The sequence below is a fragment of the Sarcophilus harrisii genome, chromosome 4, assembly GCF_902635505.1.
Source record: "Sarcophilus harrisii chromosome 4, mSarHar1.11, whole genome shotgun sequence".
Taxonomy (NCBI): domain Eukaryota; kingdom Metazoa; phylum Chordata; class Mammalia; order Dasyuromorphia; family Dasyuridae; genus Sarcophilus; species Sarcophilus harrisii.
In genome coordinates, this window is record NC_045429.1 from 128,675,841 (window position 1) to 128,703,639 (window position 27,799).

Genomic DNA, 27,799 nt, shown 5'->3' on the forward strand with positions numbered 1-27,799 from the left:
GTCTTATCTGAGAATGAGAAGAAATTCAGAGTCAGGATTTGACAGCTGAAAAGAGTTTAGAGGTCATCTAGCCTACCTGTACACAAAAGAAAGTCCTGTTCTAACATGCCTGACATGTGATGATCCCACTTCTATTTGAAGACTTCCAGGAAAAGGAAAATCACTCCTACTCTAGGCAATCTTTTCTACTTCTAGGCAGCTCTAACAGAGTTTTCCTTGCCATCAAGACTAACCTGGCTTCTTGGGGCAGCGAGGTGGTACAATGGATAGAACATCAGCACTGGAGTCAGGAGGATCTGAGTTGAAAAATTGACCTCAAACACTTGATACTTAGTAGCTCTGTGATCCTGAACAATTCATTTAACCTCAATTGTCTCAAAAAAAAAACCCCAAAAACTAAATTGGCTTCTTTGTAAGTTGTACCTTTTGTAACTGCTTCAGGGGCCGAACAGAACAAGACTAATAATTCTTTCTCCATATAACAGCCCTGAAAATACTTGATGACTGCTACCATGTTTTTATCTTAGTCTTTATTTTTTTTTCCCTTATTTCCTTCCTTCAACAGTTTGTGTCGTCTAATAATAAAGTATTGTGGTAGAGTAGAAAGAGTATTATTTCATAAGAAAAAGGACCTGAATTTACCTCCTCTTTTTGTCCACTACTACTTTTATGATTTTAGCCAAATCATTTAATTTGTTTTCCTCAAGGGTAAAATAAAACAGTAAAAATAAAAAAGAGAATTCATAGAATTCTCTTTGAACTTTTTGGCTGAAATATTCTACGAGTATATGACATTCCATTCTTCCTAAAACTTTAACAGGTAGAATCTGCTAAATTAAAGCATTGTCACAAAGGATTTAGGGGAAGTAACATACCTATGGTAACATTTTATTTTAGTGCCTCTAGAAGAGAAGATGAGTACTGGACTGAATCATGTGGCTTGTTTTCAATTCTAATTATGGCATTAACTATTTGTGTGAATTTAGGCAAGTCACTTAACCTTAATTTCTAAATCCATGAAACACGTTTGATAGCATTCTGGCACATTGGTACATCACCTGGAGTGGAGAAGCTAGGAAGCTTGCTTTCAAGAGAATTATGAAGATATATATAATTTCTAAGAGATCATGGATCATGTATAGACATTTTGTAACTGGGTTCCAGTTAGCTATATGATTATGAGTAACCTTTTTTATTTGACTATGTGGTCAGAACTATCAGTGTCTCTAAAGGTCCTAAATTAGTTTCAACCACCTCTTTTGGTTTCATTCATTCTTTTGACTTCTTTGTTGACTTCTTTGTTTATGAAATTGTGTGAGGGATCATGTTATGAGAAAAGAACTAGGGCCTTCTCCACTGAGGCATGTGATCCAAGAAATGGGTAATAGTTTTTGTCCTCTGTGATTGTTCATTTTTCATGAAAGGTAAAGGGGGTATATTTCCAAATGAAACCAAAAGAGGAGCCTCATGCTGCCGCAGGGTTTGCTTTGTTTTGTTTTTGTTTTGTTTTTAAAACCATCAAAAACAGTTCTGGCTACAAACCAATGAAAAAAGACTTATTCCAACTGTATTAGCTAATCAAAGCAAGTTAGGTAATTTCTGTGTGTGCTGATGTCTGTTTCTTTACACATAATCACAATTTTCCCAGAAACAGGCTTCCTGGACTCTCTACATGGACAGTTGTCTTATCTGCTCAGTGCATAGGCTAAAACTCCATTAATCATCAAAAAGCATATTGGTAATATCTTTCTTGTAGCACTACAGTCAGATAGCATTGTGTAATCTGGAAGTATTTATATCAGTCGGGTTTCTTCTTTTATTCCCTAAATTTTATGCATCCAGCTGGTCCTTGGCCATGTCACTATCCTAATATTATTTTTTTATTTCATGTTCTATTGTATGAGAAAATAAAATGATTACTTTTTCCATTTAAATAAAAGTAGTACCAAACTTTGCAAATGGTCATGTAGCTAATATGTTTGCTTCAGAAATTGAAAACACATCTTCCTAACTCTAAACTGAATTCTCTGTCCTCTCCACTATGCCACATATTAATTTTAAATGGAAATATCTGTTATCAGTAACTATGACTTTGATTCCCACCAACTTTTTCTTTTAGTTGTTTTTTTTTTAAACATAATACTTCATCTCCTCTATTCTTCATGTTTACTATATCAGATTTGTTTTTGCCTGTCTTAATTCACTAAATTTAAAGGCATTATGATTATGAATATGATTATGAATTGAAAGAAATGCTAACATTTTGATTGATCTCTATTTTTTATTCTTTCTCTTTCCAATGTTTTATTGCATCTTTTGTGCTACAAGCTTTCTATCACTTATGAAGTGTTTCTGAAAGATGTTTTATTGGATTCTTGGATTCAATCTTCTAACTTTGTATCCTAATTGGGACCTGGAACTTACTACTCTCTGGTACTTTTTATACAGGGAAAAATATCCAACATTTTTAGTACCTATGTGTCCTATACTTTGCTGAATACTGTGGAACACCAAGGAAATAGACTCTTTTGAGTGCAAGTCTAGGAAATAGACTCTTGCACTCAAAAGAGTATGCAGAGAGAAGATGTATGGACAAGGAATGATAAAAGAATAAAAAAAAAATAGTACTTGAATAGGTGGTGCTAGAAAAAAGTGCCTTAGTAATTGATAGACTGATGAGATTATCAGAAAAGAACTTAGGGCATGAGCCTCTCTGGGACTTGAGCCTCATTGTTTAATAGGCTGAAAAAGAAAAGTTGATGACAACCCTCAGTTTTTTACTGCAGTTGGAATTCTTGGAAAGTTCACCCATGTCCTGTATTAAATTGGCAAAGATATTTACTACCAGAAATGTCACAAAAGTGACTTCCTTCTCATTGTATGCATACCAAGTCTTCTTCCATCTCTCAAATCCTGTAATTCTGTGATTTTAGAACATTCATTACAAACTTTTTTGTTTTATCTGTTATATATGTTACCCTTAATGCTCAAAAGCCAACTGTGAAGTCTTCTAGAGTTCTTGTTTGTTCTCAAGCATGCTGGTGCACAATTAACTGACTTAAGCTCTGTTCATTTAGTCCTACCCCATTTCACAGATGATGATGATAAGTGGCTGGAAAGAAATTAGGATTATCAATGTTAACATAAATTACCATAATTGTAGTAGAATATCTATAAACTTCCTGGGACAAACAACTCAGTACTTGCTAATTTACTCTTTTAAGAAACTATAGCTTTAATAATTTTGTTAAATATTTCCTTATTACATATAAAAATTTAACACTCATTTTTAACCATTTAAGTTTCAAATTCTCTCCTTTCTCCCTACCTTGAGAAGGCAAGCAACTTGCTATCAATTATAAATGTGATGTCATGCAAAGCACATTTTCATGTTAGTCATGCTGAAAAAGATAACACAGATAAAAAAAGAAAGAAAAATAGAGACAAATAAAAAGCATACTTCAGTCTGTATTCAGAATTTATCAATTCTTTCTCTAGAAATGGATAGCATTTTCATCATGGGTTCTTAGGAATTATCTTTTATCATAATCTTGATCAGAATTGCTAAGTCTTTCACAGTTGATCATCCTTATGATATTGTTATTACTGTGTATAGTGTTTTCTTGGTTCTGCTATTTTGACTTTACATGAGTACATTCAAGTCTTTACAGGTTTTTCTGAAACCATTCTGCTGGTCATTTCTTGTAGCACAATATATTTCTTCATAATCATATATAATTATTTGTTTAGGCATTCCTTAGTTGTTGAGATTCATTTGATTTCCAGTTCTTTGTGACAACAAAAAAGAGTTGGTATAAATATTTTTTATGTAAATAGGTCCTTCTTTTAGCCCCCCTCCTTTTTTTCCCCTTTGGAATAAAAATCAAGTAGTGGTATTGCTGGGACAAAAAATATACACAATTAAAAAGCTCATTAGGTCTAGTTCCAAATTGCTCTCTAAAATAATTGGAAATAGTTCACAATTCTACCAACAGCACATTAATGTTCTAATTATCCTACATCCCCTTTAGCTTTGATCATTTTCCTTTTCTGATAGATGCAAGTAAATCAGATGGGTATAAAAAATACCTCGGGGTTGTTTTATTTTGAATTTCTCTAATCAATAGTGATTTAGAGCATTTTTCATGTGGTTATTGATAACTAATTTCCTTTTCTGAAACGTGTCCACATTCTTTGATAATTTATCAACCGGGGAATGGCTCTGATTTTTATAAATCAATGCTATACACATACCTATATACATATATGTGAGAAAGAACTTTATCAGAAAAAATTGTTGTAAAATATTTTCCCAATTTTCTGGTTTCCTTCTAATTTTGGCTACATGATTTTGTTAAATTCATATGATTAAAATTATTTATTTTACTTCTCATGATTTTATCTCTTGCTTGGTCATAAACACTTTCCTTATCCAAAGATATGATAAGTACATTTTCCCATGATTCCCCAATTTACTTATGATACTACCCTTTATGTTTAAATAATTTATCCATTTTCATGTTATCTTGATAAGTGTTTGAGAAGATGCTAGTCTATACCTACTTCCTGACAAGCTTTCAATTTTCCTAGTAATTTTTATCAAACAGTGAATTCTTAATCCAAATTATGGAACTTTGAGTTTATTACACTCTAGATTTGGGGAATAATTAACTACAGTGTATTGTGGACCTAATCTGTTCCACTGATTAAACCACCTTCCTTCACATATTTTTCATTGATTATTGTATTTTTTACTTTCTTCTTTGAGATGAATTGTATTAATATTTTTTTCTAATTCCATAAAATAATTCTTCAATACTTTGATAGGCCATTGAGTAAATAAATTAATTTAGGTAAAGTTGTTTTATATTGGCTTGGTCTAAACAGGAGCAATTAGTATTTCTCTAGTTGTTTAGAAATGTCTTCATCTCTGTGAAAAGTGTTTTGTAATTGTGTTCATATGTATAATCCTGCATTTGTCTTGGTTAATAAACATGCAAACATTTTATCTTGCCTGTAGTTATTCTCAATAAAAGTTCTCTTTCTGTAGTTTTCTGCTGGGTTCACTTTATATCCTGAAACTTTGTTAGTACTGTTAATTGTTTTAGGCAGTTTGTAGTGGATTTTCTATGGTTTTCTAAGTATATAATCATATTATCTGGGGGGAGGGAAGTGATTTTTTTTCTCATAGCCTATTTTTGTTCTTTTGATTTTTTTGTCTTATTGTTATAATTCCTAACATTTCTAGTACAATATTGAATAATGTAGATATTTGTCATAATTGCTTCAGTCCTCATCTGATTGAGGTTTCTTGTTTATCCCTTGTACAAGTTTCATTTGATTTGGATTTTAGATAGATGCTACTTATCATGTAGGAAAGGCTTCACTCATTCCTGTGCCTTTTCATTGTTTTGGGTTTTTTTAATAGGAATGAGTATTACATTTTGTTAAAGATTTTTTCAGCATCTATTGAGAGAATCATATGATTTTTGTTGTTTAAGTTATTTATATGGTCAGTTATGTTAATTCTTTTCCCAATTTTGAAATAACCCTGCATTCCTGGTATGAATTTCTCTTGTTTCTAGGGTATGATCTTTGCTGTAATCTCCTTGCTAATGTTTTATTTAAAATTTTTACATCAATAATGAAATTAGTTTTTAGTTTTCCTTCTCTTTTCTTGCTCTCCCTGATTTAGTTATCAGCACCACATTTGTGTCATTCAAAGAATTTGGTAGGGTTACTTCTTTATTTTTTCAATTAGTTTGTATAGTATTGGAATTAATTGTTCCTTAAATGTTTGTTAAAATTCACTTGTGAAACTGTCCTGTTCTAGGGATTCTTTTCTTAGGGAGCTTATTGATGGCTTATTTGTGTTCTTTTTCTAAGCCTGAGTTACTTAAGTATTCTATTTCTTCTTATTGTAATCTGGGTATTTTATGTTTTTATAAATATTAATCAACTTAACTTAGTTTTACTGTCATATAATTGAGCAAAATAATTCCTAAAAGTTGCATTGGTTTCATCCTTACTGGTGCTAGCTATATTCACCCATTTGATTTTTGCTACTGATAATCTGGTTTTCTTCTACATGTAGTGTTTGTGTATATCTTTCCTTTACTATAACTTTTCTACTTAATTCTGCTACTTAACTCTCTGTGTCTAGTGCTAGAACAAGGGAATCCTGTCAATTCTTTCTTCATAATTCCTAGATCTCTTTACTACCTCTGATTTGAGAGCTCCCAAAATAGCAGCTGCTTTTTTAACCATCATTTAGTCCCACCATTGATGATTTGGCCTCTGGGCCATTCTCCGTCCACATGTCATAGATTTCCTTCTGATTTCGTAAATTTTCTTATGCTGGATGAATGTCTCATGCTGACCATTTTTTGGTTCTACTACTTCAGAATTTATTATGAGGCATTATCTTAAAGTTGTTTGAAATAGAACGTTGAGAGAGCCCAGTTGAGTGCTTTTTCCACTTGCCATCTTGCCTTTGCCCCTGAAATCCCCAATTTGCTTTTAACAGCACAGCCCTTTTATAGTTAAGTACATAAAAACTGGCACACACACGTGTATGCATATATGTGTGTATATACATGTATGTATATGGTTGATACATATCATATAAAAGATGTATTTCTTCTGAAGTGCTCCTGGGACCATTTGCACAGTGTCATACTAAAATATGAAAGTACAAATTTGAGAGCACACAGTTGATAACTTTTTTTAAGGGTACTCTAGTTGAATTATGGAGTATTAGGAAAGCAATGAAATGCCCCATTAAATGTTGTAGCTGGCTTTCTTCTAACCTTGACCCCTAGACATGACAATGTTGGTACCTCTGTATAATCAAGTAGAATAGAATTCTATTTTCAAAAGGCTTGTTGATTTTAAGATTATATGTAACTGAGAGAAATTGTTTATCTTTTAAGTAGCAGAATGCAACAGCAACAAAAGCAAAATTATTGTAATAGAATGAAAATAGCATTAATTTGAAGAGAATTCAGATTTGTATTTTTTTAAAATATGTTCCACTAACAAGATTGATGCTAATTCATTTCTTAGCCACTTTGAAAATAATTGCTTTTTTTTTTCTTCATAGGCATCATCATTTCCTTCCAATTATCCAATCTTTGTAAATGAATATAAGTAAACATGGTAAAATGATATATTACAAAAATCTAGTAGGTGGGGTTTGAATTCAGAAGAGCTTGAAAGGAGTTTAATACTACCTATGTAATTTTGTCATTTTTCCACCCTGGCCTCAGTTTCTTAGTCTGTCAAATAAGGAGGCTAGACTAGGTCCTTCCATAAATCTTGTTGTCAAAGGAACAAAGAAAAAAGCAGACCGGTAAATCATTCATCCAAGTGCACAGTAGTTTCTTTTGCAAAATGCAAAATCCCTTTTGTTCACCAATGTTGATTTCTTTGCTTAATAACAGAATGACTTTGCAAAAAATAAATATATGTGTTTATACATACATGAAATTGGATTGCGTTACTTTAGAACTTGAATTTAAATTTTTAATTGGTAATTAAATTGCAATGAAACTTCCTTTCTCTTAGTTAAAAAAAATAAAGGTTATAATATAAAGAAGTTTATCTAGAAACAGTCTTTGTCAAGGTAATATTTGAAGCAGGCACATTGTACAGTTTTAAGATATATGGTTAATTAAGGAGGAGATCTATATACTTTATATCTATACACACACATACATACACATACACACACACACACACACAAAGTATTGGCTTTTCAATAAAATTTCTTTTTCTCAGTATATTAAGATCAACATAATTAATCATTTTGTTGAACTGTGAGAAGGTAGGGTGGAGTAATGAATAGAATGTAAGTCTTGGAGTCAGTAAGATTTCACTTCAAATCCTCCCTTAGGAAGAATCACTTACTAACCATGTGATCCTGGACAAGTCAGTTAATCTCTTAGTTTTAATTTCCTTAGCTGTAAAATTGAGTAAATAATTGTCCCAATTTTACAGGTTTATTGTGAAAATTAAATGAGATGATATGTGCAAAATACTTTATAAACCTTAAAGTGTTATATTAATAGTAGTTATTAATATCATTGCCTTCTATATTTATTCCTTAAGTATAACTCATCTCTCTAGGCAGATCCTAATATAACACTGGGGCTATATCTTCTATTTCTTTTGTACACTCCTTGCTTTCTACCTTGATCTAGAAGCAAATAGAAGATTAAGGTACATTTTAAAATATGTATTGAATGATCTTTTTTTTTAGTCTCTTTATACATCTTGTCATTCATCTTTTCATTTAGGCTTTCACTGGATTAGTACTCATCCTCAAGGATAATATGCCCATTACATAAAGGGCAATGTCCAGTTATCCAGATCAGCGTTTTCCTACCGGACCCAGATGACTCTGGAGGAGAAAGCGAGGCTGGTGATTTTGCACAGCCTACCCTCCTTTAAATCCCCTTCATTTGCATATCATAGCATCACCTCCCTGAAGTCGTGAAGAAAGAACAAATAACAAATCATAGGAGTTGACACACAGGGCTCAACTGGAACTGGCCAGTTAGGTAATACAGGCTCATCCTTATTTTTTTTTCTCCCTCCTTCTCTCCTTTGACCTAAGTCAAACAGAGATCTGTTAAAGACCTTACCTTAAAAATATCAAAGTCTCCCACTGCATCTAGGGCCATCTTCAGTCATCCTGATCTATATAGGCCACTGGTTTCAGAGGACTCTGGAGGAAAATGTGAGGTTGGTGACTTTACACAGCCCTCCCTCAACTTAAATCCAATTTACCTGCATGTCATGACATCACTTCTCTGAGATCATAGTCCTCTTCTTGCAGGAAAGACAAACAGTAGCTCTCCTTCAATTTACCAAGAACCTATTATGTTCACAGAAGTCAATATGCAAGTATGTGGAAGGATCAGGCAAGAAGTATATATCATGAACTCTCCGTGTGGCTTAAAATATTTTTGGAAGCACAAGGCATGCACATACAAAAGAAAAATATGAGAAAGGCTATAGAAAGGATTATAGTGAGTGGAAAAAAAATCTAGGAATTCAAAATGACGAGACTCTTGTGGGCTGGCAGAATGAACTCATCCTTAGAAAAATAAGGTTTGGCTAAATGAAGTAGAGGATTGCATGTAGGGAAAAGTTCATGGACAAAGATAGAAAGGTAAAATTAAAGTTGAGGACAATGAAAAGATCAGTCTGACTAAAATAAAGGGTTCATATTGGTGTTCAGTAGGAAATAAAGTTGAGTAGCCAGGACTGGATTTTGAGAATGAAGCTGAGAAATAGCACATAAATTATGGGAAATTAGAATTTATTTTTTCCTATTAGGAAATTTAATGAAGGCATGTTACAAAATGAACTTTATTGAAATTTTCTAAGAAGCAAACTAATTATAACAGGAAGCATGAGAACTAGATTTTTAGAATTTGAATCTCCATTGGTCTCTGTATTTGATCTTGGTCAAATAACTTATTTGTGCTCTTTATTTATTAAGTAATGTCAGTCTTAGGTAATAGCTACTATGTAAGTGTCCTATATTATTATAATAAGAAAATTAAATAATGTTATGAGAGTTTGAATTAGCTACCTTGTCCAACTCTACCAGTACCAATCCTTTCTCAATTGCAAATAGACAAAGGACTTTCAAAGATTTAATGATGCTATGCTAGCATATTGATTATCATATATATAATGCTTGCTTTTGAGATATGTATTCATGTGTTTGCATATGTGTACACACACATATATTATATGATAGTGTATTATAGATATATGTTATATATTAAGCATATATAAATCTTATGCATATATATGTATTATATTTTATATTTCTACACATATAATGCATATGTGTATATCTCTATCTGTAATAGAGAGATGAAATAATGAGATCCTACTTCTGTACAATTTTCCCTCTTTTTCTCTTAGCGCACCCTCTAACTATATGAAACAGTAGAAAACCCAAACATATTTTCTGTTTAGTGTTTGTCTGTAGTTTCTAACTGGGGAAGGGACAAGTGGTATGCTATGTTTTCTGGAATAATAAGCATACACATATTTAGGTGCATATAAATAAATGTTGGCCTTTTCTAATTTCATGAAGTCTAATTGGGAATGGACAGATATTAGCACTAAGTCAAGCTAGTTAAATGTGTGTGTATGGAGGGATAGGCTGAATATTATTACTTCATGAAAGGAGTTGTTTATCTCTGACATAAAAGTGAAAAAGCAAAGATAAATATTTATTATAGATGTAGATATGCACATAATGTAATTATAAATTGATTGCTGCTAGCAACAGAGTTGTGGCTCAGTGATAGAACTTGAAATTTATAAATATAAATTTTCTGGCATCTATTGTTCATTATATTATATGTAGAAGAAAATCACTAAAAACTATTAAATGGTACAAAATAAGTGATAGACAGTTACATATTCTTGGGCTTTTAAAAATAGATAAATGAATAGATGTTATTTTGTCCACTTGTCCTGAGTGATGTTTCCTTTTTTTCAAATGAACTGTACTGCTGTAGAAATAAATATTTTTATATGAAGCCATGATTCCAGAATGAGATCATTTGAACTTCTTTAGTGCCTAAAGTTGGCAGAGGGCCACAAGTCATAATTCTGCTGGTACTGTTTATTGTGCTCCATTGTCTGCCTTTAAGTTAATTCTGGCTATAACTTTAGATATTAACTTTATCCCTGTTAAGTTTATTACCTTAGCTTATCAGCCTCTTGGCAGAGCTAACCATACATCTTTTCATTTTGGAACACTTGGCTTAATGGGGGAGTATGTTTGAAAAGGACACATGAATTAATTCAAGATTAAAAACAGCCTATGACCAATAGCTAATTTTTAAAAATTCTCTTATATATACATACTTATAGTGTCCTATAAGTAGGAGGCACTAAGTAATGGCTCTTGAGTCAAATAAGTTTGCTATCAAATAGGTCTCTCCTTGTGTCCATCCTTTTTTTTTTTTCTATAAACAGCTGACAGTTATCCATGAAATGCCTTTTTTTAATTTCTAGAATGGAAATATGTTGTTTTTAATTCATCTTCCATTTAATTTTTCTTTAGAACTGCCCTTGCTTGACCTATTGGAAGCAACTATCAATAAATGAATTGATGAACTTCTATCTACTGTTCCCATTTCTGTCTGAACAAGCAGGCCATTGACCGATTCTGACAAGCTTTTAATTCTTGTCAGGCATTTATGTTTCCATCGCATAAAATCTCTAACATAGGTGGTCCATCTCTTTCTTGTTATTTTTACCACATAACCCATCCAGTATTTCTTCCTATAGTGATCTTACTCCATGCAATTGCTTTTGTTGACCATATGTGAAGATCTTCATTTGTACAAAATTGAAAAGATTCATTTGTTTTCATTGCACATTGAATAACCACAAACTTCTAATCTTTGCTTCCTAGTACCCTTTTAAATACCCTCTTTTGTTTAAGGATAATTCCTTCCCTATGAGGATATGATGAGTGAATAAACAACTATATTTTGTCGCACTATTTCTCAGAAATTAATATATAATCCTTGAATCTTGTTAGGAATTCGACCAAATGAAGAGCTGTTTCTGATGCTATCAGAAACTCAAATATCTGAAAAGAATATCAGAAATGATAGAAGTTGTTGCCACTACATGGCACTATCACATGCTCTTCAGCTTATATCTTGTTCTGTCTTCTTTCACTGAACAACAGTAGAGGTAGTAGAGGTAGAGGTTCAGCCTACCCCTCTATACATATACATTTAATTAGACTGACTTGGTGCTAACATCTGTCCAGTTCAAATTAGGCTTCATGAAAATTAGAAATGACCAATATTTATTTATATGCATCTATATATGTTTATGTTTATTATTATAGCAATCCTAGCACAGCACTGGCCCCTTCCCCAGTTAGAGACGACAGACAAACCCTAAACAGAAAATATGTTTGGGTTTTATACTGTTTCATACAATTAGAAGGTCTTCTAAGAGGAAAAGAGAGAAAACTGTGCAGATGTAGAATTTGGTTTTTTCAGTTCTTCACCTTCAAAGACCATTTTCAAGTGTTTCAATTGTTTGTAGAATATTGTACTAAGCACTAAGGAAATGAAAAAAGTATGCCATAGTCATTATTTTGGGGGGTTCACATTCTAGTCTTCACTTTAAAATTCTAATATTTGATATTTGTGTTTTACTTTAGGGTTTGCAAAATACTTTATATGCATTAATCCATATGAACCTCACAGCTTTGAGGGGAAGGTATGACTGGACCCCTTGCAGGTGAGGAAACAGGCTTAGAAGAAATATTGACTTGCCTTTGTCATACAGCTAATAAATGTCAAATCATAAGTCTTCATGACTTCAGCTCCAGAATTCTCACCTTGGAAAGTTGTTGTTATTATTCAGTTGCTTTCATTTGTGTCCCTTTCTTCATGACCCCATTTGCAGTTTTCTTGGCACAAATTCTGAAGTGGTTTTCCATTTTTTTCTCCAGCTCTTCCCACAGATAAGGAAACTGAGGCAAACAGGACAAAGTGACTTGCCCAAGGTCACCCAGCTAATGTCTGAGGCCAGATTTGAACTTAGAAGGATGGGTCTTTTTGCCTCCAGGCCTAACACTCTATCCATTAGACCACCTAGCTGCCCTGGACCATGGTATCTCACAATAAAATAACAATTAAAAATAAAAATTCAAGATTTTTTTAAATTATGAACATCTTGTTTGTTCATTATAGTTGCTGTTTCTATGATTACATTGTTATATTTCTGAAATATCTAATAATATTGGGCAGCTAGGTGGTGCAATGGAAAGAGTGCCAGGCTTGGAGTCATGAAGACATGAGTTCAAATCCCACCTCAGGCACTAACTGTGAGACACTGAATAAATCACTTAGCCCTATCAGTTTTCTCATCTATAAAATGGACTAGAAATGAAAATGGCAAACCACCCCAGTTTCTTTGCCCGGAAAACTTCCAATGAAGTCACAAAGAAGTGGACATGACTTTACAAGAGATAATATTTTCATTTTTACCATTTAATTTTTTCCTATTTCTCATCTGAACCCTTGGATTGCTGTAATTCACCAGGGCCTGTCAACTATACTCAAAAATGTATTTTTTTAAATTATTATTGACTATAAAAAGAAAGTTGCATTGCTGCCATCCAGTTATTTCCTTCAACAAATGATCAGAGAGAAAAGGTTGTCTTTTCTTTAAACAAAGACACTCTTTTATGATTCTTTTCTGATAAATAACAATGAATTAAGGGCTGTTTATTGTTTTTCACTTGCTTAACCGATTATTTAATACTTTATGGAAAACAAAAGTTAAACCATTTAGAAAACAGGAAAAAAAAGTTCAATCATAGGCTAAGAGAAATTTGGGGATTATTTATTTTTTAATATTTCCTTGTTGCAGTCTTTTTCTCTGACCTCTTTTTAACAGCCAGGAAAATTAGGGCTTCCTATATTACCAGGAGATAAGCAAGAATATTATGTGCATTAGAGTTCTAGTAAATGTGTATGTGTCTTAAGGTCAAGGCTAAAGGTTCTGATATTTGCATATTTACAAGCAACTTATTCATGCTGAAGTTGTGTCTAAAAATCATGAAGTGAAGCTGTGATTGGACACTTACTGAGTTAATATGATCAATGGAGACAGCCAGCCCAGATAATTCAGATGCCAAAATTCAGTGAATTGTCCTCTTTAGCTTTTTATGATGATCAAATTAACTGCACAGCTACCAACTCTGAAATCTCTGTTTTGCTTTTTTTTGCATGAACCTGGTTTCTCTGCCCTTTATTCATTCATACACTTTATTAAGTCATTGAGCAAGATTGAAAATATGTTTAATGTGGAATTTTAAGGAAGAGTTCCTGTTGCTGCTTCAGTAAATGATTTTGGCTTAACTGTAGGTGACATGTTGTTCTCTGAGTCATGGCTGAATCATACCCAAGGGTGGCATTGATGTCACCTTGCTTACATCTTTCAAATGAAATGTAAAATGTATTTTAAAATCCCCCATGGTTATTCAAAGTTTCTTAGTGCTGTCTATTTTTAAAAATGAACTATGTACATTCCAAACTGTCATTGTATGTTTCTTCCTTAGTTCCTTTCAGCAGAAATAAACACTTCACTTCATTCTCTCTCTCCAAGAAAAAAAAAATAAATAGCATCATTTGATTTCAGAGATCTCTTTAAGAATTTATGTGTCCTTAGGATCTGAATCACCTACAGATTATAATGGATGGTGATACACAGACTCCATTATAGTTAAAATTTGCTACAGCAAGACTGTGAAGAATAAAAAAGCCTGAGAGAAGTATCTCTTTATAATCATTTTTATTTTCCTTTGTTCACTTGAACTAGCTCCCTAATCTCCCTCCATATTTATTGAATCCTGGTTTGGAAAAGCACTTTTAATCGAAGGAATGGGTGTTCAAGCATCATCTTGTTCTCTCTTGTGGAATCATTATAGTGTCTGCAGATATGTGACATACTGGATGATGCAATAAGTATTGTATTTATACTGTATTTTATGTACAAATATATGCATGTTTATTATAATATGCACATATATTTAACATATGCATATATATAAGTTGTGTATGTAGATGTATATTGTCTAAGGACTCATTAATTCTCAAAAGAGTTCAGCTTTCAAAACTGTCCTCATAAAGATGTCCACTATCACATTATTATTCATTGTGGTCCTAGAAAGCTAATTATAACAGTAAAACTACCAACTCTAGTATTTTCTCTTCTAGGAAAAACATCATTAGTTTTATCTTCAATATCAATATAATATAGTTTTTTGTAATCTCATTCTATTGGTTACCTAGTTATATTTGAATTTTAAAATGACTATTCTTTAATATAATTTTCAAGTTTAAAGCATGGAATATCTTGTAAATGAGTTTCTATAATGTAACACATAGATTAATTTTCCTTCTTACTGCACTTTAATATTCATAAAATGTTTTTCTTGCAACTGAATGGAATGATTCAGTGGTTAGGTACTGAGATCAGTAGACTTGGAGTCAGAAATGATTTGGTTTTGAGTCATCTGAAGTCAGGGGATCTGGATATCACATCCTACCTTTATTGCTGACTACCTATATGAATTTAGACAAGTCATTTGATTCCTTATTCTCCTCCTCCACAAAATGAAGGGTAGGAAGAGGAAGTTAGACTAAATGGATTTGGAGATCCCTTACTGCTTTAAATTTCTTACTTCAAAGATTTCATCTAATACCTACCTAAATCATAATAATTATTATTGTTATTTTCACATTAATAATAATGATATCTTAGATTTCTATAATACTTAAAAGCACAGAGTGCAGGTAGATTTATAATTAAACATGAAAAAAAATTAGAGAATATTTCTATATATGACCACCAAAAACTATAGTGTTTCCTTTTACCCAGCAATATCACTACTAGATCTGTGCCCCAAAGAGATTTTTTTTAAAAAAGGAAAAGGGCCTATACATACATAAATGGCAGCTCCTTATATGAATGCAACGAATTAGAAAATTGAGGAGTTGTCCATCAGTTTGGGAATAGTTGAACAAGTTGTGGTGTTTGATTATGATAGAATATCATTGTGCTATGAGAAATGATGAGCTGGATGCTTTCAGAAAAACCTAGGAAACCTTACATGAATTGCTGCAAAGTGAAATGAGTAGAACCAGGAGAACATTGTACACAATGGAATCAATAGTGTATAACTTTACTATTCTCATCAATACAATGATCCAAGAGAATTCTGAAGGTCATGTGATGAAGAATATCATCCATCTTCAGAGAAAGATTTACATCTGAATGAATATTAAAGCATACTTTTTTTAAAGGTAAATATTTTTATTATAGCTTTTTATATGCAAAACATATGCATGGGTAATTTTTCAACATTGCCCCTTACAAAAACTTCTGTTTCAACTTTTCCCCTCCTTCTCTCCACCCCTAGATGGCAGGTAGTCCCATATATGTTAAATATGTTAAAGTGTATATTAAGTACAATATTTGTATACATATTTATACAGCTCTCTTGCTGCACAAGAAAGATCGGATTTAGAAAGAAGATAAAAATAACCTGAGAAGTAAAAACAAAAATGCAAGCAAACAATAACAAAAAGAGTGGAAATGCTATATTGTGGTCCATACTCATTTCCCAGTGTTCTTTCTCTAGGTATAGCTGGTTCTGTCCATTACAGATCAATTGGAACTGATTTGAATCCTCTCATAGTTGAAGAGAGCCACGTCCATCAGAACTGATCATCATATAATATTGTTGTTGAAGTGTATAATGATCTCCTGGTTCTGCTCATTTCATTCTCCATCAGTTTTACAAGTTTTTAGAATTGTTCATTTTTATAATATTGGGATTACAATATAATTTTTTTGGTTGATGCGGACTTCATTCTGCATCAATTCATACAAATCTTTCAGTTTTCTTTGAAGTTAGCTATTTCTCCATTTTTCATAGCATAATAATATTATACCATATCCTTTCCCCACAATTTGCTCTGTCATTCCCCAAATGATGGACATTCTCTTCATTTGCAGTATTTTTTTTTTTTGCTATTGAATAAAAGAATTGCTATAAACATTTTTTGCAAATAAAGGCAGCTCTCTTTTTCACAAGATTGAACTCTTTTGTAACTTGTACCAAATTGTTTTGAAAATTACTTCTTTCGGTATCGTTTAAGATTGGGTGCTGCTAGGCCTTTTCCCACTTGTTTTTTATTATTTCTCTTGAGTTTCTTGGCTTTTTTGGCCCCCATATTAATGGTTATTAGTTTTCCTAGTTCTTTAAAGTAATTATTTGACAGCTTGATTGGTATGCCATTGAACAAGTAAATTAATTTAGGTAATATTGTCATTTTGTTATAATAATTAGTCCTACCCAGGAACAATTAATATTTAAGCAATTATTTAGGTCCCATTTTGAAAATAATGATTTGCAGTTGTAATTTTAAAAAAAATTTGTTTGTGCATATTGGTACATAGACTCACAATTTATACATTCTATAGTTATTTTAAATAAAGATTCTGTCTCTCTTCTTCCAGGAAGAAATATTTATTCTGATTCCTCCCTAGATTGTTGCATATCAGTTAAAGATAGATTTGGTTTACTTTTTACTAGCATTATCCAGTTGAGAAATAGTTAGATGATGTGAACATGCAGTTTTCAGATAAAGAAATCAAAGCTATCTATGGTCATATGAAATGTTCTAAGTATTGATTGATTAGAGAATTGTAAATTAAAACAACTCTGAGATACTACCTCACACCTATCAAATTCACTAGCATGAGAGAAAAGAAAAATAAATGTTGGAGGAGAGAAAATCAGTACAGTAATTCTAGTAGTGGTGGAGTTGTGAACTGATCCAAATTCTGAAATCATTTTGGAATTATATCCAAAGGCCTACAGACTGTGTTTACCCTTTGACCCAACAATACTATTACTAGGTCAGAAAATCAAAGAGAACAGAAAAAAAGGGAAAAGACCTATATATATTAAAATATTTACAGCAACTCTTTCTGTGGTGGCAATTGGAAATTGAAGCGATGCTTATCAATTGGGGAAATGGCTAAACAAGTTGTAGTATATATGTTTGGGATATAATACAATTGTTCTATGAGAAATGATGAATAGGATTCTTTAGGGAATACCTGCAAAGACTTTCATGAACTGAAACAAAATGAAATGAGTAGAACCAAGAGAATATTGTATACAGTAGCAATAATATTGTATGGTGATCAACTGTGAATGGCTTAGCTATTATCAGTTATAGAGTGATCCAAGACAATTCTGAAGAACTTATAACAAAAATTCTATTCACCTCAGAGAAAGAACTGTAGCCAGAATGCAAACTGAAGTATATCTTTTTTATTTTCTTTATTCTTCTTGTCTGTTTAATATCATTAATATGGAAATGTTTTGTATGATTGTGCATGTATAATCCATATGGAATTGCTTGCCTTCTCAAGGTGGGGGGAGGAAAGAGAGGGAGAAAATGTTGAGACCAATTTTTTTTAAATGAGTGTTAATCATTTTTGAAAAGAAAATTATTCATCTAGTATATTCTGAAGGCATACAACTTTCACTAATATTAGAATTCTTGTCCTTCCAGAGAATTTCCTGTAACTTGAATCTCTAGAGAAAATTAATTAACTTAAAACCTAAGTGATTTTTTCTCATATCTTTATTAAAATTAATGCAGAGTACCTGACTTCTTTCCAGTTGCTGTTTTCTATTTTTTTTAAGGGTGATTTAGAAATAATCTTTTTTTTTTTTTTTTGACGTTTTAACTCACAGTTTCTTATTTGACATAATTACCTTATGTAGTCTTTGGTTAAATTCACACTCTAAAGTTAGTTGACACATTTTTCATCTTCTTCTTTTGAATGGATCATAGCATCAATGTATATTACACCATTTTAATCAGTAATTGGTATTTTGTAATGATTTTCACTATTGAGATACATTTGTCCCTGACATTAGTTCTTCCCTGTATCCAAATTGCTTCCATGTTGGTAAAATATGTCAAGTTTCTGGGTCTTGCTGTTGTTATGCCATCTGTGCCATCTGTTCTGAGTATGCATGGTTCTCATTTTGGTAGCATTTTCTTCCTCTCCTTCTCTCTGCCTTATTGCCATTTCTCATTGTTCTCTTCTTCAGCACCCAATTGATGGTTTATTAGTTGTTGGTTTTGTCATTTTATTTCCTGCTGTTTCTTAGCAGGGAGTGTTCTAATTATGGTAGAAAGTGCGCATTTATTTGATAAATACTTTGTTTATCAAAACATAAAGGACAGTGAAATTTTCTACCAAGAATATATACCAGCTACTTCCAGACTAAACACTAGATAAGAATGATCAGTCTATCCAGATGTAGCTTCATGAGCTTAAGTGTTTTTTTTCATCTTTGTTTTATGTACTAGAACAAATGTACTAGAAGAAATTCTCCAACTGAAGAGGCTATAGAATGTTTTGATGGGGTAAATATAATGACATAGCAAGATGCTCTACATGAGTTTTTCAGAAATTTATTTGTATCATTAGCATGAAGAGTGCTTATTTACTAATTATGTTAAGCCATTATAGTAAGGATTCTTTCTCACTAGCATTTCCAACCTGATGTTATACTTTAGTATCCAATGTTAGAGCTCAGTCTTACCTGGTACACCTCTAAATAATTTTCTGCCCTCCCTCTCCTTGCCAACATACCCCCTTTTTAGGGAGCCTATCAAGGAAGGGTATTTACTTAACAGTACTTTCATAATTAGAATTTTTCTCCTCAAATTTAATTTTCACAATTTTTAAGATTTTCTTCCCAGATTGAGCATGAGGTTTTTAAAAAAATACTTATTCCCAACAGAAAGGTTAGCATCAGATATCTGATGTACTATTAGAATGGAAAGGGGAACTTTTGTCCATCCTATTGTCTTTTTTTCTTTCTATAGATTAGAAATTAAGGAAAAAAGATTAAGTAATTTGTCCTTGGTTATATTACCGGTGAATTTATGTAGTTAAGAATTTAACTCAGGACTTGTGATTCCAAATGTAATTTTTCTATTATAACATTTATCTCTAGTTTATAGAGAAAGAAAAAGGAAAAGAGATACTACTCAGCATTACCAAAAAAAAAAAAAAATTAGTAGCAGAAACAGAATGAATAACTCTTGAATTTTTGATCTGATTTTCAACACACTGAAGTATCATTGTTTCTGATAAATATTCCCAGAAAAATAACATGTCAGGAGGACACATCTGGGAAAGAAACTCCTTTGGCAACAACATCAGTGAAACATTTATGCAGTACTATCATCTTCTTTTTACTAGGTTGATCTCTAGGTTGATTTCTACTTTGTTGTATTTTATCTGATTTTTCAGACTTCACTACTTAAAAACATGAACAGCCCTCCCTTGTGAAGTTCAATTTGTGGGGATTAGTCATTCAGTGTCTACTTTGCACCAATCACTATGCCAAGCACTTATGCTAGAGTGTTTTTCCATTTGTCTGAAGATAGAGGGCCATAAATGTGCAAAGGAAGGAATACAGGGTTTCAGAGAGAAGCACTTCCAAAAGATCTGAGAGACTTTAAATTCCTTGTAGGTTCATAAAGGAAGATGATAGGCAAAATTTACAAAAATTACAAAATTTACAAAAGTTTACAGGATCTCCAGCTATATTTATAGTTGTCTAACAATAGCTAGAATTTATTTGCAATTTAAGGTGTGCAAAGTGCTTTACGTAGATTATCTCATTTAATCTTCATATTTACCCTATAACTTAGGTACTATCAATATCTACATCTACAGATGAGGAAATCCATGCTGATAGAGGATCCAATGACTTGCCCGGGGTTAACATAATAAGTATCTGAAGCCACATTTACACTTAAGTAAAGTACATTTTCCTGACTTGAAGTTTAGCACTCTATCCACAAGGTTAGCACTATCTAGACAGTATCCAAAACAAGGTAGGTTGTTCCTACTGTATCTAGCAATAGCTAAACTATATCAGGAACATCTGGCTTCTTTTTAGATATCATATTTTGAAAAGAAAACGAGCATGAAAATCACCTTGAATAGTGAGTAGGACTAAAAACCAGGAAATACAATGACTGGTTATAAGAACTGAGGAAGAGACTTAAAAAAGATATGAATGCTGTCTTCAGGTATTCCAATGTTTATTAAAGGGATGAAGAATATTTTTTGTTTGTCTTGATCACAGAGACCATAAGTAGGGAACAGGGGATAAAGAAAGTCATATTTAGATTCAGTGAAAGGAAAAACTTTTTTAACAATTGTTGTTCACAAGTGGAATGGACTACCTCATGATGTATCGAGATGATGATAATGATATTGATGAAGATAGGTAATACATAGGGCTTTAAGCTTGAAAAAAATTTCATTAATATTATCTCATTTTATCCTTATAACAACCTAGGATGATTCATGATCCCTATTTTACAGAGGAGGAAACTGAGTCAGGTACTGTTTAAGTGACTTGCCCAGAAATAAACAGTTAATAAATGATTGAAACTAGCTTTGAACTAAGATATTTCTGATTCCAGGTCCAGCTTTCTATCCACTGGGTCACCTGGCTGAATTTTCCTCTACCAACATTTGTATAACCATTGTAGGAATATTGGAGATCCTTCTTTAGATTTGAGTTGGATTAGGAGAGAATCTGAGAACCTGTGATTCTGGGCGAAAATAATTTGAAATAATGGGAATATATGCAGTTTCACAAGGAGGATATGCATTCAAGGAGAGAAGGTTTTGTCATGGTGGAAATTTAACGATGAATTTTTTTAGCTGACATGAGCATCAGAACTTTTCTTCTTCATCATGCATTCATCTAATATTTATTGAATGACTGTCTTTCAAACCCCTCTTACTAATATTTTTGTACTGTTCTCTGCTTAGTCATGCTTGATGACTCAATTATAAAAAAGAGGGAGATGATCAATCCATTTTCCTACCACTATGACCACTGCCACTTCCCTGAATTTCTTTCTTCTCTCAACTCCTTTAGTGTCAGTGTTTTATAATTTATCCTGGGTTTCAGCTATATTTTGTCTCTTCTTCAAGTATATGTCTGCTTTACATTAAAGCAGGGTGGGATGATACCTTCTACAATTTAGTATTTTGATTCTTTTGTAGCTGATCCAGGCTGAGTATCCAGGCCTCTTCCATTTTTTTGTCAAAGCTGGAAAATATGATTCCCCTGAGATCCTTTCTGTTATGTGGCTTCTCTTATTTAAATCTTTTGTTTTTACACAGGCTGCCAAAGGGATGGGTAGTAGATCTGTGATTTCAATTGTATATGGAACTCCAATTGAAGAATATCATGTGTCATTGGGACAGCTAAAATTCTAACAAGAAGCTTACATTGTTGAGAGTGCCTGGGTTCACACAGCCAGTATATATAGAAGCAGCTTTTGAACATGGGTCTTCCTGGATTTGAGACTTCTTTCTATGCCATATTATGTCTCACATAAATTACAGAGAAATGAATCATCTCAACTTAATCTTTTCCTTGGAATTGTTAAAATTCACCAATATGGGACTGAGAGTCCCATCTACCAATTTGGTTCCTATGTCTGGAGATCTATTGTCTGTCTGACAGAGAAAAGAGGAAAAAGGGAAATGATTTACCCTTGAGAATGGGATTCCTTGATTTATGTAGCTATTGACTTGTAAAGATTCTTGATGCTCTGTGAGTTTTTGTTAGGAGATAGGGATAGTACCTGGAGACTTGTAATAAGAACAGGAGTTCCCAGTAACTTATAAGGTTTTTAATGTACTGAAATTATATTAATAAAAGTAAATGGAATGGCTAATATCTTTAAATAGCAACTTGTGCAAGGCACTAATCTAGGTATTATAAAGAATACAAATATAATTAAGATTCAGTTATTGCCCTCATAGAGTTTCTAGTCTAGTAAAGAAGAAAAGAAATATATGTAGATAGCTTTAATACCAAATAGAAGAATGTGATTTTTTTTCAAAAGTAAAGATGAAAAACAGTGCTATAGGAATTCAGAGAAAGAAGCATCACTTTTATTTGAGATGAGAAAGGAAGAAGAGATATTTGAACTAGGTCTTGAAGGACAAACAATTTCAAAAGATACCCAGTGGAAAGGGTAACTTGAAAAAGCCTAATTTTGAGAAATCATCTCATATGAGGGAAGATAACAACTTTTTCTTTTAAATATAAAAAAGAAAAAGCTTGCAAGGAAAGGCCCAGGGGAAAATATATATGCATATATATGTAAATATTTCTGTGTGTATACATATATACATTGTATATATAAATATATATTTTAACATTCCTTTTTTAAAATGTTGAATTCCCATTCTCTCCCCCATACATTGAAAAGACAAGCAATTTTATATGAATTCTATGTGTGAAATCATACAACATGTATTTCAATATTACCTATGTTGCAAAATAATAATAACAATAATAATAGATTCTGCTCCAACCCTTTAGTTTAACTCTTTGTCTCTCTTTTTCAATTGTATTTTTTGTAAACAACATTTTGCTAGATTTTTATTTCTAATCCATTTTTCTATCCACTTCTGTTTTATGGATAAATTTATTCCAATCACATTCACAGTTATGATGACTAACTGTACATTTCCCTCTATCTTACTTTCTTCTGTTTTTCTTTCTTTCTCTTTTTATCCTTTCTTTCCTCTAAAGTCTATGCCCTGACCACTGCCTTTTAAAATCTGCCCTCTCTTTCCTTTTCTACTTCTCTGTTCTTCCTCCTATTTCTCTGTTGAATAGATTTCTAATCCCACTCGAGTCTGGATCTGTATTTATTTCTCCCTTTTGAACCAATTACAATGAGTGAGATTCAAGTATTACTTTCCCTACCATTTTCTCTTGCATTGTAAAAACTTTTCCTTGTGTGTCTCTTTTAAATGAGACAATTTCCCTTACTCTTTCTTCTTTCCATTTCCCCTTCTCACCTTTTTTAATATGATCTCAACATAATCAATCTACTCCTATAACATCCTTCTGTTTAGCATTTTTCAAACTGCCTGAATGGTGATAAAGTTCTCATAAGTTACATATCTTATCTTCTGTTCCCTCTTCACTGAAAGTTCTCCTCCCTACCTTAACTGTGACCCAGAAGTGGGTATAGATCATGGATTTGCTAAATAATGTCTGCTAAATAATGCAAGAACAGAGGTCTCCTATATTCTCTTTCTGACAAGGTCCCAGATCCTAGGTCGAGAGCTTCTGAAGCTGCTTCTCCTTCTGTCATCACCATCTAGTCCCACCACTGGTGTTTTATTCATGTGGGTTCTAGGTCCACCTGTGATCCCAGTGTCACAAATCTCCCTTTTTCAACCTCCTAAATTGTATGCCCATCCTGATTTCGTTGGCTTTACCATTCAGAATTCAATTTAAGGCTTCATATTAAAGCTGCTTGGAAAGGAATATCATTCTCTCTCTCTCTCTCTCTCTCTCTCTCTCTCTCTCTCTCTCTCTCTCTCTCTCTCTCTCTCTCTCCCCTGGGGTTAAATGATTTGCCCATGGTCATACACCTAGGAAGTGTTAAGTGTCTGAGACCAGATTTGAATTCAGGTCCTCCTGACTTCAGGGCTCGTGCTCTATCCACTGCACCAAGAAGAGTATTTTCTAAAAGAATGCTACCCCAATTTTTCACTAATCTTGCATGAGTGTAACTGTAATCAAGACAGATTATTAAGGTCAAGCCAAAAATCTGTTCCTTTTAATGGAGAGGAGATACATGACAGCAGGAAAATATGATTTTTGCTTAAAACATAGTGATAATTGAATTGGACAGTAAAGAAAATGAAAAATTTGTGGGAGATAAGCCTAGAAAGGTAAATTTTGATGGAATCAAAGAAGTTTTTTCTTGTCATTGTTTTGATTTGGTTTGATTTGGAGAAAAGAAAAGGAGTTTGTAGAGCTCCAGCTACCTTCCTGAATGTCCTATCTTCTTCAGTAAAAGTATAGGACTCATGTATTTATTTCATTCAATATTAATCTAATAAAGACTCCATGAGGGACTGCATTTTTTGTGATTATAATCTTATATTTATCATGATATTTATTAATAATTTAATTATGGTTTTATTATTGTTTATTATTTCATTATTCTCCATACATGAATTATAGGAATTCACATAAACTATGAGAATTGTGATGTTTAAGACACAACTGTCTTTAGTTCTGCTTCTCTGCCATATCAATATGAGTTTGTATATCTGTGTCAAGTTCAAGATCCATTTAATGGCCTAGTGATGATCTTAAAATTCATCGCAAGTGTTTTGATTTCCTAGTCATTTTGTATATTGAATATAAAAATAGGATCATCCAATTTGATTCTAAGGTCACTGGTTAATAATAACAAGGAGAAATCTCATCTTGATATTCCTTTGTATGTATGAATATATTCACTGGGTCATTATAATTCAATTTGAAAGTGAAAGACACATAATACATACCATTGGGTTGGGGATCAAAATTTTAGAAATGATTCTTACTTAAAAACTCTTTTGGGAAAAATGTTCACTTTTTTCCCCTTCCAATTTCTTGGCCAGTGTTTGTTAGGTTCAACTCCAGCCATGGTTTCCCAGTGGAGGTCGATTCAGACACCAGCATCTTCCAGCTCAAGGAGGTGGTTGCTAAGCGACAAGGGGTTCCAGCTGACCAGTTGCATGTGATTTTTGCAGGGAAGGAGCTTAGGAATGACTTGACACTGCAGGTAAGTCTCCCCTAGTGGATTCATTGCTGGGATGCTGCCAGCCCCACTGCTCCTGCCTCTCATGCTGCCAATCTGACATTCATGCCTGAGATCTAATAGAATAAATAGTGCCTGGGGATTCCTTGAACTTTACTCCACACTGCTTCATTAATTCTGACCTTCTTAATTATGCATTAAAACCACAAGCAGGAAGGATAGGAAGAACGAATATGAGTGAGAAAGAGAATACATGAGCTGTGCTTAGTGAATAAATGTTTACTGACTACAGGAGCAAGCTATGCACAATTTCTGTGTCTGTTCAATTTCTACCTTACTTATTCCATTTGAATCTTAATGAAGAAGGATGTGAATAAATTGTTCCAAATCAGTCTGCGCAGTCACCATTGCATGGAATTTATAACCCAATTGTGACCCCTGGAGGATAGTGACAGGCTCCTGCCTGTTTTGTGAGTAAAGGATTTGTTGAGGGGCTTATTCTCCACAGCCAATGAGATTTGGGATCCTCACACTTGTAGTCTGAATTCAGAGAGGATGGGAGAGATTTGGACACAGCCAGGTGTATGTGTGTGTGTGAATTTTACTTCTATAAATTCCATTATTTCTATGAATTGGTTACAGAAACCATGAAAAGAAAAAAAGCTAGGACTTCATCAATGTGATACCCAACTTCTATCCATAGCATTAAAAAAAAAAAAAAAAAAAAAAAAAACTCTTTTCTTTATTGCCTTTGTAGTTCATTCCAAAGATTGTCTTACTAATTCTGAGGCTCGGGTCATAGGAAGAGTTGGTTACCTGAACCACAGAGATCATTATGAGGGAGGTGTAGAGACTGATAAATAGTTGATGGTGTAAAAAGCTTCAGTCTAAATGCATTCTGTAGGTGGTTGAAATCCCCCCTCCTCCTTTTTTTTTCTTTTTCTTTCTTAAATAGCACAGATTAATTGACACTCATGTTTACAGCTGTTGGGGGGTGATGAGGAGAAGGATACTGCTGAGCACAGAAGGGCTGCTGTGTCTGGCTGCACAGTCACTCCTTGTATTGATATCCTATCACTGCCTCTTCTCACTTATGATATTTATTGCTTTGTAAGATGCTTTAGGGAGTTAGGGTACACAAAAGAAACCACAGAAATGCAAATCATTCTTGTCATTCTCTGGTGCCTCTCCTGCTGCTACTGTTGATGTACATATTCATTGTGCACAAACTGCTGTGCTTAGCTTTTAAGCAATTTGTTTTTATCTGGGAAAGTGCATGTGCTAAAAGAAAGAAAGGAAGGAAGGAAGGAAGGAAGGAAGGAAGGAAGGAAGGAAGGAAGGAAGGAAGGAAGGAAGGAAGGAAGGAAGGAAGGAAGAAAAGAAAAGAAAAGGTATTGCATTTTTTGGGTTTTTTTTTTTTTACTCAGCTGACTAAAAAAGCTTTTTGCTATACCTGCCAAGGACTTAAATATAAGTACCTTTCCTTTCCAACTAGTGGATCATAAAACAACTGCCTAAAGCCAAGCGTTTTCTGTAGCCAGATTTTTCAAGTGTTAGCAATTGTCAACCTGTTGCAGGATGAACATAAAACCCTCTTTGGAGCAATGATGTAAAATAGCCATCAGCTAGTTTTATCTTAACATACTTGACTCTGTATAGATTCTGGTAATGTGATTTGGAATTTGCAATCATATAATGATAATTTAGAAATCTTTTTCCCACTAAAACACAGACTATTTTATTCCCTAAAAAAATTTCTAGAAAGTTGGGTCAGAATACAAACATACTCTGAAGGTGACATTGTAAAGGAACTTCTTTGAGGTGAAAAGGTTAAAATAATCCAGGCTATTAATATACAACATTATGACTGTCTTGGTAATATTAAATGAAAAAGATTGAGACAGCTTTGAAGAAACATAAAACATAAAATTTGAGAAATCAGAATAGTTTCAGAAAAAGAGATTTTAGGGAAAAACAAGATACTTGAATCAATAGTATATTCCAGATAATACTGAGTGGCAATTGCTGCCTGAATTTTTCTCCCTTACTATTATTTTCTTTTCTATATTCTGTCTTTTTTCATTGAAAATAGTATATTTCTCCCACTCACCCTCCTCTTACATATACATATACACATGCCTATTCTGTTTTACAATTATATTAGGGCATACTCTGAAATGAGATATAGTTCTTGAAGATGGAGGACCAGAAAAAAATATAAGTGCATGATGAAAAGCCTTTTTAATTCCTATTCAATCTACTTCTTATTTGTTTTTTGTAAGGACTTTTTTCATGGAAGAAAACTTAACTAAAAAGCAGTGATTTTTAAAAAGGAGGAATTTATAGTTTTTAAAATTTCAATATATTTGGTATTCCTTACAACTCTATGTATTTTATTTTATGCATTTAAAGACTTCATTCTAACAAGAAGTCTGTAGGCTGGACCAGATTGCAAAAGGGATCCATGATATAAAAAAAGGTCAAGTACTCTTTATGAGACATTTAGTTGCTGGCACATAATAGATTTAAATAAA

General features: G+C 32.9%; 1 protein-coding gene across 3 annotated transcripts in view; it reads left to right on the forward strand.

Moving 5' to 3' along the window:
* PRKN (parkin RBR E3 ubiquitin protein ligase) overlaps positions 1-27,799 on the forward strand; it is a 1,838,204-nt gene that overhangs the window by 334,980 nt on the left and 1,475,425 nt on the right. For 2 of the 3 annotated variants that reach the window (XM_031968387.1, XM_031968390.1), the window contains exon 2: positions 25,126-25,289. In XM_031968387.1, coding sequence (XP_031824247.1) covers positions 25,126-25,289 — 164 coding nt within the window. Of the gene's footprint in view, positions 1-25,125; positions 25,290-27,799 lie in introns of those variants that run through there. The other variant, XM_031968388.1, reaches the window with a different exon arrangement.